The following is a 12,703-nucleotide window of genomic DNA, read 5'->3' on the forward strand; positions in this document are numbered from 1 at the left end:
CCAGTGCGCTGTACATGTAATAAAGCTTCTTAATGAAGAAGTCGTTATTTTCATGCTAACCATTATGCCATCTTCAAGAATGTCTTAAACATTGCATGATTAAAATGCATAAAACTGCACAATGAAAAATATTACTTTACAAAATGCTAATTTTTATTCTGATTTGTGTGCAATTTTTTCCGTTTACGAATTTTATTACATTCCCCCAAAAAAAGTAACTTTAAGGTGAACCACCCCTTTAAGCTTGGTTCACAACCTGTCCAGGCTGTATTCATATGAAACACAGTACAGGTATGGGACCTATTATCCAGAATGCTTGGGTAAGGGGTCCTTCCATAATTTGGATCTTCATACCTTAAGTCTACTTAAAAATCAATAAACCATTAATTAAACCCAATAGAATTGGTTTGCCTTATTATATCATAGTTGAGGTAAAGATACTGGTTTATTATTACAGAGAATAAGGAAATTAGTTTTAAAAATTTAAATTATCTGATTAAAATGGAGTCTATGGGAGATGGGCTTTCTGTAATTCGAAGCTTTCTGGAAAACAGGTTTCCGGATAATGGATCCCATACCTGTATTATTAATGAATGTGTCAGAAGTCTTTTTCTTAGTCTTCTTAGTCTTTTTTATAGTGGTGCTAATATGGTGACTGGTGTTTAATGGTACAGGTATCGGACCTATTATGCAGAATGCTTGGTGTCTGGGGTTTTCTGAATAAGGGATCTTTCCATAATTTGGATCTTCATACCTGAAGTCTGCTTAAAAATTATATAAATATTAAATAAACCCAATAGGATCCAGTTGGGATCAAATACAAGGTACTGTTTTATCGTTACAGAGAAAAACAGAATTAATTTTTAAAAATCTGAATTATTACCCTTGGCAACATTAGCTACAATTAACAAAAGTAAATATGTATATCTCACTTTTTTCTTTTTACCACTTAACACACGCATTTACTATAACCTCTGTGAACAAACTTACTTACTTAACCTTAGAAATCGATATTGTACCTCTACAATGATTGTATAATGCCTTTTCTGAATCTAAATTATTTGCATAAAATTCTATGGGAGATGACCTTGCCGAAATTTGAGCCTTCTGGATAACAGGTTTCTGGATACTAGATCATATACCTATACAACCACTTTGGCTCAAATATAAAAAAAAAATAATACAGTAATAAAGGGCACATTAAACATCTGAGGGATGGAGGCCTGATTAACTTTGGACTCCAAAGGTATGCCAAACACTAAAATGGATGCAAAAATGTATGCAGTGTGGTAAAAAGAAAAGTATTTTAAGGGCAAGATATAGGAAGATTTACTCATTTCTTTACTAAATACTCCTGGAAGCCCAGCCTGAAGGTTAATATGGGCAATATTATGGATTAATACTTAATTGCTCTCCTAGATATTATAAGAATTATGGCTGAAAATTGATCTAAATCATCTAAAGGGACACTTTCTAATACACATTACATAATATCTGAAAATAGGGTCCTTTATATTATAAAAATTATATTAAATACTTCCATAGTCAATATGTGCAATATTGCAGTAACAATCAGTGCAAAGAATGTTCTGGAGAACCATAATCTATAAACACAATAAGGATGGGTTACATATAGGCACAAACAGGAGGGGGTTAAGTGCACAAAGTTTGGGCATTGGCCTGTTCTAGTGCTCAAAAAGGTAGGATCTGGATTTCTTTATTGAAGAGGTTGAGAGAGTTACATTTATGAGCTTAGTTCAAGGGGTTGGATGGCTTTTTAGCAAGTGAGGAAATACAGGGTTATGGGAGATTGCTCTAAATACAAATTGATCCAGGGACTGGTCCGACTGCCATCTTGGAGTCAGGAAGGAATTTCTTCTCCCTCTGAGAAAAATTGGAAAGGCTTTCAGAACGTTTTTTTTGTCTTCCTCTGGATTAACTAGCAGTTAAGCAGAATATATATAGACATAAAAGCTTGAACTTGATGGACATGTGTCTTTTTTCAACCTAACTTACCACGTAATGGGATCTAATAAAAGGCACGTGGCCAGATTATAGTGGAACAATGGCTACATAAAAAGCCATACCCTGGCTGGTCCTCTATGTAAGGTAGCTGATTGGCCCATAGACCAAACAGACATACACTGTATGAGTGGGCATACGCATTCATCGCCACTATCCAAATTTCTGTACATCTGAGCCTATAGTGAAACCCATAACAAAAACATATATAAGCCGTTTAAGTGCTCGCTGTCCAGTCATAACACTGGTACAAGGGTTGAGGTTATCTCTAGTTAATTGTTCTATTACTGTTACACTAGCACAGAGTGGAACAGTGGAAATACGATTCTGGAGCAAATGTGCAGATTGGAATCTTTTTGCTTTGGCAAAGGTCAGAAAGCTACTGGGTAAGCTATGAACGATTCACAAGTAGCCTGTTGAAAAGTAACTTATCAGCACTTTGTCCTGATCAATTACAGGAGTTCAACAATTAACATAAATGCAAAGCTGGCGTGTTATGATACCTTGTGGGAATGAGCAAGTCACTGAGGGCAAAGTACCATTATCTGTGAAAGGAGACTCACAGCTGGAGGGAATGCTTGGAGCAGTGGCTCTGGAGAACTAGCAGTCACCATGCTCTCCCAGGGCTACACTCAGTGGCTTTTAGGAATATTATTTATTCTTTTAGCTCTGATGTGCGAGTCTGGAGATCCAGTAAAAACCAGGCAGAAAAGAGAGATTTACAATGAGCAGTAAGTGGAAAGTTAATACTGTATCTAATATAAGCACTCATATATTATATAAAAATACATTAGGGCTAAGCAGTGTGGATATTAAATTGTACTGTATGCTCAGTGTTGCAAATAAAAATGTATGGAGCTTTTGGCAAGTACCATTTTTTTTTTGTTCAGAATTAAAAAATGAATGAATCAAAATGAAAAGAATGTTAATTGTGCCCCATTTTTTTTGGAAAAGGCCTCGCATGTCTACAGAGAGTGGAAATTTAATATTTTGTACAAGCCAGACCAAAAATATTGAATTCAAGACTGGTCCTTATGGGAAGATAAAGATCAATGAGGACGATCTGACAGAACTCCTGGCTCAGGTAAGATGTATGATTTGATAAATCAGTATATGATAATGGCCTATGCCACATACTGATGGATATGTGCGGGTATGTATGACTAATAGTTTTATCATTTCATTGGATGAATATCATTAAATCTAGCAATATTAGAATATGTTTACAAGCATGTTGCTGTTGCATAATGTATGATGTGCTATGCATCCATGCAATTTATAGATGTGATATCCTGTCCTAATTGTGTATTATGGTGGAAGGGGATATATATCAGCAGTACTGGGAGAAAAATAATTCGGCTGAACTAAATCGTCACTAGACAGAGGTAGAGATGGGTACAAAGACCTGATAGAGGTATAAGGTGTCCTCTAGGCTCCATTCTGAATTGTGGAGGAGAGTTTTTGCCCTACAGTAAGGCATGTAAACGCAATTGTATGGTTTATACAGAATAAAGCTTAACGTTTCAGGGCAGCCTTGCTTCCTCAAATGCATGCTCTTCACAAGGGGGGAGGGGCTTAAAACACTTTGCCTTGTTCAGTATTAAAGGATATGTTGGAAAGGTTTTTGCATCCTTTAAAGGAACAGTAACACTAAAAAATAAAAATGTTTTAAAATAATTAAAATATAATGTACTGTTGCCCTGCACTGGTAAAAGTTGTGTGTTTGCTTCAGAAAGACTACTATAGTTAATAGAAATAGCTGCTGTGTAGCCATGGGGGCAGCCATTTAAATTGAAAGAAGGAGAAAAGGCACAGGTTACATAAGAAGATACCAGATAAACTGTGTAGAATACAATGGGAATCTATGCTACTTATCTGTTATCTGCTTAGTAACCTGTGCCTTTTCTCCTTTTTTCAATTTAAATGGCTGCCCCCATGGATACACAGCAGGGTATTTATATAAGCTGTAGTAGTGTTTATGAAGAAAACACATAACTTTTACCAGTGCAGGGCAATAGTATATAATATATGAATTATTTTTATACACTTTCATTTTTTGGTGTTACTGTTCCTTTAATATAACACTGGGATTGCACATTAGTATGGGTAGCAACAGTAAATTAAGTAAAAAATGAAGTAAAAAAAATGAAGTAAAAAATTGATACAGAATGGTGTGCAGTGTGTTTATATTTATACATAAAGCATGACAGTTTGGACTTGGTTGCCTTTCAGTAGGTAGGTTCTTCACTAGGTACCTTGCTAATATTGATAGTATTGCCTTTCCCTTATACTGCTGGGGCAGCCCATGTGGGTTGTTGTCAAGGTTTTGTTGGTTCCACATCATTAATTTGCAGTTAATAGCAAGGGGTTAACCTGTCCCATGATACCAACATGTCCCATGGCTTTAACATTTGTCCAATGGCTCTAATAAATCACATGGCTCCAACACTAGTCCCACAGCACCAATTATTTGTCCCATAGAACCAACATTTCTGATGGCTGCAACCCTAGTCCCATGGCACCATCACTTGTCCCATAGAACCAACATGTCTGATGACTGCAACCCTAGTTCCATGGCACCATCACTTGTCCCATAGAACCAACATGTCTGATGACTGCAACCCTAGTTCCATGGCACCATCACTTGTCCCATAGAACCAACATGTCTGATGACTGCAACCCTAGTTCCATGGCACCATCACTTGTCCCATAGAACCAACATGTCCAGTGGCCGCAACACTAATTCCATGGCACCAAAAATAGATCTTTCTTAGATCTTTACCTTAGGGACTGTTCAGCCAATGCTGCAAAAATGTAACATTGGTGTGAACATTGATTAAACTGTTGTGGTGGCTTATTTTCGTTTTTGGAAAATCATGTTGTTGTCTCTGTAGCAGTGGTTCTCAACCTTTCTAACGCCGCGACCCTTTAATACAGTTCCTCGTGTTGTGGTGACCCCCAATCATAAAATTATTCCTAAGACCATCGGAAATATGTGTTTTCCGATGATCTTAGGCTCCCCTGTGAAAGGGTTGTTCGACCCCCAGGTTGAGAACTGCTGCTCTGTAGGCATCCATTCTGGAGTTAGATAATAGAGAAAAGGGCAGTGCTCTCTCCATTATCTTTGATATTGGCAGTAAGAAAGCTTAAAGTGGTAGTTATTTTTTGCATTCATTATGTTGCAGAATGGTCCCTTCCTAGCGACTTTCCAGTTGGTCTTCATTTTTTAATGTATAATTTTTGTTTTCCTCTTTTGTCTCTTGTATCGTGCAAGTTAAAATGCAATATGGTTGTTAGGGTGACTGACTCCAGCAACCGCAATACTGCTGCTCTGTCAGGCTAAAGTTTAATTGTAACTTTTTATTGCTTAACTTTCTGACACTAACTTTAGATTTGCACCTAGAGGTCATTTCATGTTGATATGCTGGTGGATAATTTTTGGTAGGAGTGTAAATGTGCCCCTCAGTATTACAGCTACTATAATATTTATGTTATTTTTGTTTTTATACCCTCCAGATACACAAAAATAAAGAGGAAATTGCAGAACTTAAAGCAAGCTCTGCGGGCACCAACCAGACAATAACAAATCAAGTTGCCCAGCTTAACACTAAGGTAGGTCTTTTATGGTTTTTTATGAATAGTCCCGAATCATGTTGTGAAGCTGGCAAAGGAACAGTAAAAAATAGGAACTTAGAGGAACCCTTTACAAGTGCAAGTGCAGTGTGAAAGTGCTATTTCAGCTGTAAATCACAATTTTTGTTTCCCATAATTCTAGCATCATTGCATCCACTAAGGCAGGGGTCTCCAACCTTTTTACTCGTGAGCCACAGTCAAATGTAAAAAGACTTGGAGAACAACACAAGCACCATAAAAGTTCATGGAGGTGCCAAATAAGGGCTGTGATTGGCTATTAGGCAGCCTCTATGCACACTCAGCTTACAGGAACTTTATTTGGTAGTAAATCTTGTTTTTATTTAACCAAAACTTGCCCCCAAGTCAGGAATTCAAAAATAACTCCCTGGTTTGGGGGAACTGAGAGCAACATCCAAGGGGTTGGGGAGCAACATGTTACCCCCGAGCCACTGGTTGGGGATCACTGCACTAAGGCTAGATGCTCTTGAGGCAATTTTGGTCAATATGTTAAAATAATTCCAATTGCCCTCTGAAGTAAATGGGATACAATTGCACTTAAAAGTAATTTCTGGCATTTGCTTAAAAAATTATTAGCTAGCCGCAAGTTTGTTAATTGTTTTGATACAGTGGGATCCCTGGAGCGAGTGCCACCTTTGAGGTGGCTTTAGGACCAGGTGTCCCATTCATCAGAGTGCACTGCAAGCAATTCATCTGAATAGATTTACTTGGTAGCAAAGCAGGAGCAGCTTTGGATGCAAATACCTTTAATGAATGTCATCAATTTGCCCAACAAGTCCAGCAGTTTTTGCATGTACACAATGGCAGTTGCAGTTGATAAATGAGCACTATAGTTTTAAATCATAGTGCAGAAACCCAAGTCTCTCTTTGCTAAGTAATTGCAACACCTTTACAACAGTGTGGTGTTTTCTGGCAACCAAAGCCAGTCTGTGCAGGGTCAGCTTAAAAGTGAGCTAGAATCATGTGACTGGAAGGAACAGGACAGAACCATGTGCACCAGGAAATTAGCAATAAGTAGCCATAATATTTTCAAAATTTAAGTAAATCTTTGTCAGGTAAAAATGCTTCTATATTATAGCGTTCCATTAGGAAAGGTTCATTGGTTTTCCATGATACAGTATATTGCTTTCTAGAAGAACAGTATGTCTAATGCTCTGTATTGTGTCCGATTTTCTTTTATATGGTACATATGTGGTAAGTCATGCGACTTCCCACCCGCGATTCATATTTTCTTATTCTGTCTTAAATCGCTGTAACATATGAATTTTCTCCTACATTCTTCAAGATTATAAAGAAGGTAGATATTCATACAACCTCCAATGGTCATAAAGTATACACTCTCTCTTGTCACATCTTTATAGTCCTGGGGATATGAAACTTACATTAAATTAGACATTGTGCGACAAGTAGTAGCCCCCGTTATGGCACTCCAAGAGATTTGTCGCCTGCGCTTAATCTGTGCTACCATGAGTCACAAATATCCCCATGAGCTTTCCCATCAGCAATAAGGTGAATCGCCAGTGGCAAAACATACGCTGCACTTCGTTTTCCAAAGTTGCCCAAAGTTTCCTCATAGGCGACAAAACATTCCATAATAAGCCTTAGTGAGTTTAAAATAGCACAGTTCACGGATATAGAATAGGGAAGAATTGTCAGCTGTTTTGGGGTTTTCCCAGTTGCAGTAACCCATATTAACCAATCAGCAGTTAGCAAATACCTAATTACAAGCCAATATGTTCCTGTGACAACTGCTGCTTACTTCTGTGCCACAATTCCAACAAGATCTTTACATGCTAAATACCATACTGACAAATTATTGTTATTTAGAATAAATGAGGTGAAAGTACCAGCTAGCTATAAAAAGTCTCCATAGTAAGGTTGCACTCATAACAAAATACCTGGCACCAGACCATAACCAATGTGTTTTTTCAGATAATTCCTCATGGTGCCAATGTAATAAAAGTTGTGGAACTAAGTTGAAAATTGGACAGGATTTTGGATGAATAGGGGTTTTGTCCAGACATACAGTAATTAGGTGTGTCCTGGCTTGGTGTTGTAGGCATGGCCCTTTTTCGGAGGGAGTAGTAAATTTTATTTTATAGTAAATGATAGTAGTATAGTAAATGATACTCAAATAATGCCGGTCAATTGTTTGACAGGAATTACATTGATCAGTTATAATTAATTGACATAACAGTTTGCAGAAATGTAAATCAAACCAGCACTATGGCCCAATCTGTCCATTACTGCCTCTACAGCAACCCATATACATACAAATGGAGAAAAATGCACCCCTTAGAGTTTTATGACCTGTATAAAGAAAAATCTATTAATTAAAAAAAAAAGAATTATATGAGCTGTATAAGAGAACATGGCCTGCTACTTTTTGCTTTATATGGTTCTTTAAATGGTTGTTTCTGATTTCCTTATAATTTACAGCATGGGGTTCATTATAATGCAGCAAAACACAAATCATTGCCCTGCCACAGATATTGATTGTATTATATCTTTTTTTTACAGTTAACAGATATTGAGGTAAAATTTGAAAGCTTACAGCAGGTAAGAGATTTATTATGGGGTCATTAAGCATCTGTTTGTTGATTGTTAATGACATAGTGATATATTCTATTAGAGGCTGCTTGCTTCTCAAACACCCTCATACTCTTATTAGGGGCCGATTTACTAATCCACGAACGGATCGAAAGCATTCAAATGTGCTTTTTTCGTAATGATCGGTATTTTGCGAATTATTTCGTCGCGTCGCGACTTTTTCAGAAGTTGTCGCGACTTTTTCATAGCCATTACGACTCATGCGAATTTCGCGACTTTTTCGTACCCGGTGCGAAAAAATCGGAAAGGTTTGCCCGCCATTTACTAGCGCTCAATACGAAAAAGGTGCGACAATTCGCGCAAGTCGTAACGGCTACGAAAAAGTCGGGACAATTCACGAAAAAGTCACGATGGCGACGAAAAAAATCGCAAAAAATACGAAAAAGTCGCAAAATGTTTGTTTCCAATCCGATTTTTTCCCATTCGGGATTCGCATTCATGGATTAGTAAATCTGCCCCTTAATCTGTCCCCCTTTTTCCTCTTCCACTACATAACATTGTGCGTAGGGTCTTATTTTTATGGTAAAAAATGAATTCCCCTCCCCATAGAACCCCAAAGGCCCATTGCAGCTACAGGTCTGTGTTCCTTAAACAAATCTTCTGATTTTCCAAATTTTTTACATAAATTCCTAATGTAGAAGTCTTCCAGATCTGGAATTGCACACATTTTTGTTTATTTTTGCCTTTTGGTATAATCCTTTTATTATATGATTATATTTACAGGCGCTCAGCAGAAAAGCGTGCAACAGCAATCCATGCCAGAATGCTGGAACGTGTTTAAATCTTTTAGATTCTTTTTTCTGCCTGTGTCCAGATCAGTGGCAGGTAAGTAACAAACGGTAATTACAGTATCTTGTACTTTGATAGGTCATTTGGAGATAACACAGCAATGCTGGAAAAAATCAACTGCCACTCAATTATACTGGCTATTATGCAGATATAAAACCATTTGGAGTGACACCTACAGCTTTAGGCATCAAAGCAATCAGAATTTTGAAATGTTACCTAGAAAAAAGATATATGCCCTTTCAATTCAGCCAATATCTCCATGCTGATCAGCAAGGCAAATAGAATTCCTAGTTAGCTGGCTTCCAATTATGAAATTGGACAAAAGAACATATAACTCCCACTACTGATTAAATTAATGACAATAAAACTACATTTGTACTGTTTGCTTAATGTTTGCTAACTAATCAATAAGTGGATATTTACAATCACTCTCAGTAGTATATGTACTAGATTGAGTATTGTTGCAATAATGAAAGACTGCCCATGTTGACTGTGACACCTCATTTCTTCCATTAAAGCATAACATTGGAAAATATCTGGTTCTATAAAAGTCTGCTTTTTGGTTAACGTATACATCATTTAATCAGTAAAGTTAATGTTCAATAAGCCAATACGTTAATAAATAATAGGCCAAGTAGCAGATTCTAGGCCGTAAGTTACCAAATTCACAAAGTCAGCATGGGTCAATGCAAAATAAACAATTACAATTGTGCCAATTCAGGGCAGTTTTTTTCATTAAATTAACAGTTTATATAGTTTTGCACATACTTGATACTATAATACTAAAAATGGCCAGTTCTTATTCCAAACTTGAATGTCTAGATATCTAATTCTGACATTTTGCTCCAAGCATATTATGTACATTCCAAAACTGTATATATGAATGTATACAGTAGTGTCAGCAGGCATTTTCGGGACCCCTATTCCCCACACTATGTGAAGAAATGATCTGTATGGCAAACACTTAACAAAAATTAGTTCCATCATTGGATCTTCTATGTCTGTGTGACTCTCCGGATTGCTTGGGCTGCTGTCTATATTGTGCCTCCCTGGGCCATTATATAACTCCTGTATTATTTTATCTTGCAAAAATATTTTCAAGGGACCAACCTGTGCTGAGGACGTTAATGAATGCCAGCGTTACGGGGGCACTGCACTGGGCTGTCAGAATGGAGGTTTATGTCAGAATACTCCTGGAAGTTACAGGTATATTCTTCCATAAAACACTTGGTTTCTCTGCTGAATGCAAAGTAGCAACTGTATAATAGAGTAACCCATTTGGCACAATTCGGAGCAGTGATCACAATGCACTAGAACAAAGCTACCCATTTTGCCAGTAATATTGCTATAATGTAACATAGTATTCACAACATTATATGTGACTATTTCCTTTGCATTATTCCCATTTTCCTTTCATCCAGTGAGTTTTACTGAACACCTCCCATAGGCCTTTTATGATCTTCCTTTTATGCTAGGGGTAATCTAAATAGTCTCCTCATAATGAATTATGATTTAGTATTGAGGTGTTATTCTTCATGTATATTTTCAAGTATTTATCACTTGAAAATAAGACATAAAACTGCATATTTAGGTCAATTGGTATTTCATTAAATCCATTGTACTTGCTGTGTTATTTTGTAGTTGTTCCTGCCCACCTGAATGGTATGGTCCACTGTGTACCATGAGGTTTGATGACTGTAGAACAAACCCTGTGGACATCTGTATACATGGAATCTGTATAGACTTAGACAGAGAGCAGGCCAATCAGGTAAGAAAAGTACTGTAATATGATTAAATGCCTATTTATAATATTCATATTTATTGCTCAAGTATGTATTATTAAGTTCCGTTTTGAAAGCAATCTTCATTTTTCTCTACATGGCATGGTTTCCCTCAAAAGAACCTATTGTTGCTTTGCCCTTTAAAAACATGTTTTTCTAGTCTGTGTGTATCAAATTGGCATTTCTATTGGCAGCCTAAATACAGCTGTGTCTGTGATGTGGGGTGGATGTCGCCTCCAGGAAGTTCGGCCTGTACTGCAGATGTAGATGAATGTGCCCTCCCCAACCCTCCCTGTTCCCAAAACCCTCCAGTTCAGTGTATTAACACTATGGGATCATTCACTTGTGGCCCTTGTCCAACAGGTAATTGCCTTATTCACTGTGTAATCATATATGGCTAGCATATTTTATTCAGTAAGCCTGTAAGGAGTATGTAGGGGGGCAAGTACCTTCTTAATTGCATTTAGGTAGCACCCTATATATCAAGTTTCCTTTATGTTCATAAACAAGCATTTAAGATTAAAAGGAGAACTAAAACCTGATAAATAAGTATTAAAAAATATTGTACATACTGTATATACTTAATATAACAGCCCATGTTTGGTATAATGGATGCCTGTTCTCCACCTTTCTGGTCTTGTTTAGACCATCTGTTTGGTGGTAGGGACACCTCAAATGCTCACTGTGCTTTGGGTTCCTGGCAAGATATACTTACGGATTAGGCAAAACATTAGCGGAAACTGAGGTTACATCTGTTGAAGAAGTGAATAAACTGCTGCTGCACGGTTGATTATTAATCAACTCTGTTACAGATTGTACTTACGATTAATCCACTCAGCATATTCTATTGATGTCTGGTTTTAGGTTGATGATCTGGTATCTAAGGTGCATAGAACAGGTGGAACTGTACTGTTACTGCAACTTGGAGTTACTTTTCAAACATGAAAACACTATAAAGATCACCCATTTCCTTGAGACTACCTTTAAAAATGAATTTTGCAGCAGTTCTTTAAAAGCATCATAGAAACCAGAGTTACCCCTTTAAAGCCCGGCATGACAAATATGTATGCTGAAAGGTTAGTTTTGGAATTATTTTAGATTCATGTTACATGGAGACCATTGTGGACATACAATAGGACAGTGATCCCAAACTGGTGGCTCAAGAGCCAATATTGTTTACTGACACCTTGGATGTTGCTCCCAGTGGCAACTAATACTTGGGGCAAGTATTAGTTGCATATAAACATGATTACTGCCAAACAGAGCCTCCTGTAGGCTGCCAGCCCACATAGGTGCTACCAAATCACAGCCCATATTTGGCACCCCCAAGAACTTTTTTTAATGCTTGTTACCCATGAATGTGGCTCATGGGTAAAAAAAGTTGGGGACCTCAGCGATAGGGAGGAGGCAGACTCATTTTTGAAGAGTCATCAACAAGAATAGTGCAATGTCCCTTTTACAGGTATACCGCTATCCCTTAGTGAAATCCCAAAATATGTAGAATAGAGGAGAGCACTCTTTAGGCAGAATAACTGCTGTTATTAAGCTTTATTGCAGACAACCTTACATGACATGTTTCGGCCTTGTGTGCCCTTTTTGAAGTAAAGCTTAATAACAGCAGTTATTCTGCCTAAAGAGAGCTCTCCTCTGTTCTACATATTTCAAGATATTCCTGCCAGATCCTGCAGTTCTTAACCCTACCGTCACTTTACTACACTAAGGTCAGGTGGGTCTGAGCAACATCACCAAGCTAATTAAATAAATAACCCTTAAAGCACCCCTGTACTGGAAGTGATCCCCAACCATTGGCTCACAAGCAACATGTCGCTTACCAACCCCTTTGATGTTGC

At 37.5% G+C, this 12,703-nt stretch overlaps 1 protein-coding gene across 1 annotated transcript in view; it reads left to right on the forward strand.

The window, feature by feature from the left end:
- The first annotated feature begins 2,555 nt into the window (after positions 1-2,555).
- Positions 2,556-12,703, forward strand: part of cubn (cubilin) — a 116,709-nt gene continuing 106,561 nt past the window's right edge. The window contains exons 1-8 of the mRNA XM_012965626.2: positions 2,556-2,753; positions 2,977-3,106; positions 5,539-5,634; positions 8,194-8,232; positions 9,007-9,108; positions 10,175-10,278; positions 10,714-10,840; positions 11,048-11,216. Coding sequence (XP_012821080.2) covers positions 2,635-2,753; positions 2,977-3,106; positions 5,539-5,634; positions 8,194-8,232; positions 9,007-9,108; positions 10,175-10,278; positions 10,714-10,840; positions 11,048-11,216 — 886 coding nt within the window. The 5' untranslated portion in view covers positions 2,556-2,634. The remainder of the gene's footprint in view (positions 2,754-2,976; positions 3,107-5,538; positions 5,635-8,193; positions 8,233-9,006; positions 9,109-10,174; positions 10,279-10,713; positions 10,841-11,047; positions 11,217-12,703) is intronic.

Source organism: Xenopus tropicalis, chromosome 6 (genome assembly GCF_000004195.4).
Source record: "Xenopus tropicalis strain Nigerian chromosome 6, UCB_Xtro_10.0, whole genome shotgun sequence".
Classification (NCBI taxonomy): domain Eukaryota; kingdom Metazoa; phylum Chordata; class Amphibia; order Anura; family Pipidae; genus Xenopus; species Xenopus tropicalis.